Source organism: Coturnix japonica, unplaced genomic scaffold (genome assembly GCF_001577835.2).
Source record: "Coturnix japonica isolate 7356 unplaced genomic scaffold, Coturnix japonica 2.1 chrUnrandom607, whole genome shotgun sequence".
Classification (NCBI taxonomy): domain Eukaryota; kingdom Metazoa; phylum Chordata; class Aves; order Galliformes; family Phasianidae; genus Coturnix; species Coturnix japonica.
Genome location: NW_015439980.1, coordinates 33392 through 36602, shown reverse-complemented (window position 1 = coordinate 36602; position 3211 = coordinate 33392). Strand labels below are relative to the sequence as shown.

The window sequence follows — 3211 nt, the reverse complement described above, 5'->3', positions numbered from 1 at the left end:
ACCCCAACCCCACCCCAATCCCAATCTTAACCCCAATCCCACCCCAACCCCAACCCCAATCCCAACCCCACCATAATCCCAATCCAACCACAACCCTAATCCCAATCCCAATCCCAATCCCACCCCAATTCCAAACCAAATCCCATCCCAAACCCAGCCCCATCCTAACCCCAATCCCAACCCTAATCCCAATCCCACCCCAATCCCAATCCAACCCCAATCCCACCTCAATCCTAATCCCACCTCAAGCCCATTCCCACCCCAACCCCAATCCTAACCCCAATCCCAATACAACCCCGACCCCACCCCCAATCCCAATCCTAATCCCACCCCAACCCCACCCCAACCCCTACCCCAATTCCACCCCAATCTATTCCAATGTTCAATCGCCAACCCCACCCAGACCCCCCCCCCAAACCCCAATCCTAATTCCCATCCCACCGCACCCATATTTCCCATATCCCCCCTCACCGTGCTCATCCTGCTGTCCCCCTCCCTGTATAGGATGTAATCCACGCGCCGGCCCTGCCACTCTGCAGGCAATGGGGCCCCATTGGGGTCCATATTGGGGTCCCTATTAGGGTCCATATTGGGGTCCCTATTAAAGTCCCTATTGGGGTCGTGGCGCCCTTTTGGGGTCACATTTGGGGTTGCAGATGAGGGGTCCCGCCAGGAACGCCGCCGGCCAACTGGGTCTGAGAGAGTCCTAAGGGGACAATGGGGTCAATCGGGGGATCAAATGGGGACAATGGGGTCAATGGGGACATTGGGGTCAAGTGGGGACAATGGGGACAATGGGGTCAATGGGGTCAGTGGGGGACAATGGGGACAATGGGGTCAATGGGGTCAATGGGGTCAATGGGGTCAATGGGGATAATGGGGATAATGGGGACAATGGGGACATTGGGGACAGTGGGGACATATGGGCAGTATGGGGTAGAAGTGGGGCATAGGGACAATGGGGACAATGGGGATAATGCGGGACACAGGGGACAATGGGACAATGGGGTCAATGGGATAATGGGGACAATCGGGACAGATGGGGTTCAATGGGAGTCAATGGGGTCAATGGGGGAACGTGGGGAATAATGGGGATAATGGGGAACACATGGGGACATTGGGGACAGTGGGGACATTGGGGACACTGGCGGTCAATGGGGTCAATAGGCGACAATGGGACGAGATGGGGAGTAATGGGGACATGGGGGTCCGAATGGGGTCATGGGGAAGCAATTGGTGTCGACATTTGGGGACAGATGGGGTACAAATGGGGTCAATTTTGGGGACAATGGGTCAATGGGGACAGTGGGATAATGGGGATAATGGGACAATGTTGGACATTGGGGACAGTGGGGAACATTGGGGACAATGGGGGTCAAATGGTCAATAGGGACACATGGGGACAATGGGGATAATTTGGGGACATGCTGGGGTCAATGGGGACAATGGGGACGATTGGGGACAATGGGGTCATGGGACAATGGGGAACAATGGGATAATGGGGGACACAGGGGACAATGGGGACAATGGGGTCAATGGGGACAATGGGGACAATGGGGTCAATGGGAACAATGGGAACATTGAGAACAATGGGGACAATAATCCCATAATAACCCCATAATGACCCCATATTAACCCCATAATAACCCCACAATGACCCCATATTAACCCCATAATAACCCCACAATGACCCCATATTAACCCTAAATGTCCCCAAATGACCCCAAATGCCCCCATATGACCCCACAGTGACACCACAGTGCCCCCAAATGACCCTAAATGACCCCAAATGGCCCCAAATGACCCCCCAGCCCCATAGTGACCCCAAATGATCCCAGTGACCCCACAGTGCCCCCAAATGACCCCACAGTGCCCCCAAATGACCCTATATGACCCCTAATGTCCCTAAATGACCCCAAATGACCTCAAATGACCCCAAATATCCCCAAATGACCCCACAGTGACCCCAAATGGCCCCAAATGACCCCACAGTGACCCCAAATGGCCCCAAATGACCCTAAACGACCCCAAATGGCCCCAAATGACCCCAAATGCCCCCAAATAATCTAAATGACCCCAAATGACCCCACAGTGCCCCCAAATGTCCCTAAATGACCCCATAGAGATCCCAAATGACCCCAAATGGCCCCAAGTGACCCCATATGACCCTAAATGACCCAAAATAACCCCAAATAAAACCCCAAATGCCCCCAAATGACCCCCCAAACCCATAGTGACCCCAAATATCCCTAAATGACCCCACAGTGACCCTAAATGACCCCAAATGACCCCAGTGACCCCAAATGCCCCCAAATGAACCCAAATGACCCCACAGGGACCCCACAATGAACCCAAATGACCCCTAATGTCCCTAAATGGCCCCAAATGACCCTGAATGCCCCTAAATGACCCCACCGGGTCCCCAAATGACCCCATAGTGATCCTAAATGACCCCACAGTGACCCCAAATGCCCCTAAATGTCCCTAAATGACCCCAAATGTCCCCAAATGATCTCAAATGACCCCAAATGACCCCACAGTGTCCCCAAATGACCCCAAATGATCTCAAATGACCCCAAATGACCCCACAGTGTCCCCAAATGACCCCATAGTGATCCCAAATGACCCCATAGTGATCCCAAATGACCCCAAATGCCCCTAAATGACCCCAAATGACCCCACAGTGTCCCCAAATGACCCTAAATGTCCCCAAACGAGCCTAAATGACCCCAAATGCCCCTAAATGACCCCAAATGCCCCCATAGCGACCCCATAGTGCCCCCCAGCCCCATCCCACCTCTTCATTCTGTCGGGGCTGTTTATGGGATCGTCGTAGATCTTCAGGTAATCCAGCAGCGTGCCTGGGGGGACATGGGGGGGAGTGGGGTTGGGGTGAGATTGGGATTAGGGTTGGGATTGAGGTAAGATTGGGTGGGATTGGGGTTGGGATTAGGGTTGGGATTGAGGTAAGAGTGGGTGGGATTGGGGTTGGGATTGGGGTTGGGATTAGGGTTGGGATTGAGGTAAGACTGGGTGGGATTGGGGTTGGGATTGGGATTAGGGTTGGATTGGGATTAGGGTTGGGATGGGATTAGGGTTGGGATGGGATTAGGGTTGGATTGGGATTAGGGTTGGGATTAGGATTAGGGTTGGGATTGAGGTAAGATTGGGTGGGATTGGGGTTGGGATTGGGGTTGGGATTGAGGTAAGA

At 53.5% G+C, this 3211-nt stretch overlaps 1 protein-coding gene across 1 annotated transcript in view; it reads right to left on the bottom strand.

Annotated features, from left to right (window-relative positions):
• Positions 1-3211, bottom strand: part of LOC107307454 (sphingomyelin phosphodiesterase 3-like) — a gene marked incomplete at its 3' end in the record, with an annotated part of 18274 nt that overhangs the window by 4150 nt on the left and 10913 nt on the right. Inside the window, exons 3-4 of the mRNA XM_015850960.2 lie at positions 2798-2861; positions 472-706 (exon numbers count right to left, since the gene is read on the bottom strand). Coding sequence (XP_015706446.1) covers positions 472-706; positions 2798-2861 — 299 coding nt within the window. The remainder of the gene's footprint in view (positions 1-471; positions 707-2797; positions 2862-3211) is intronic.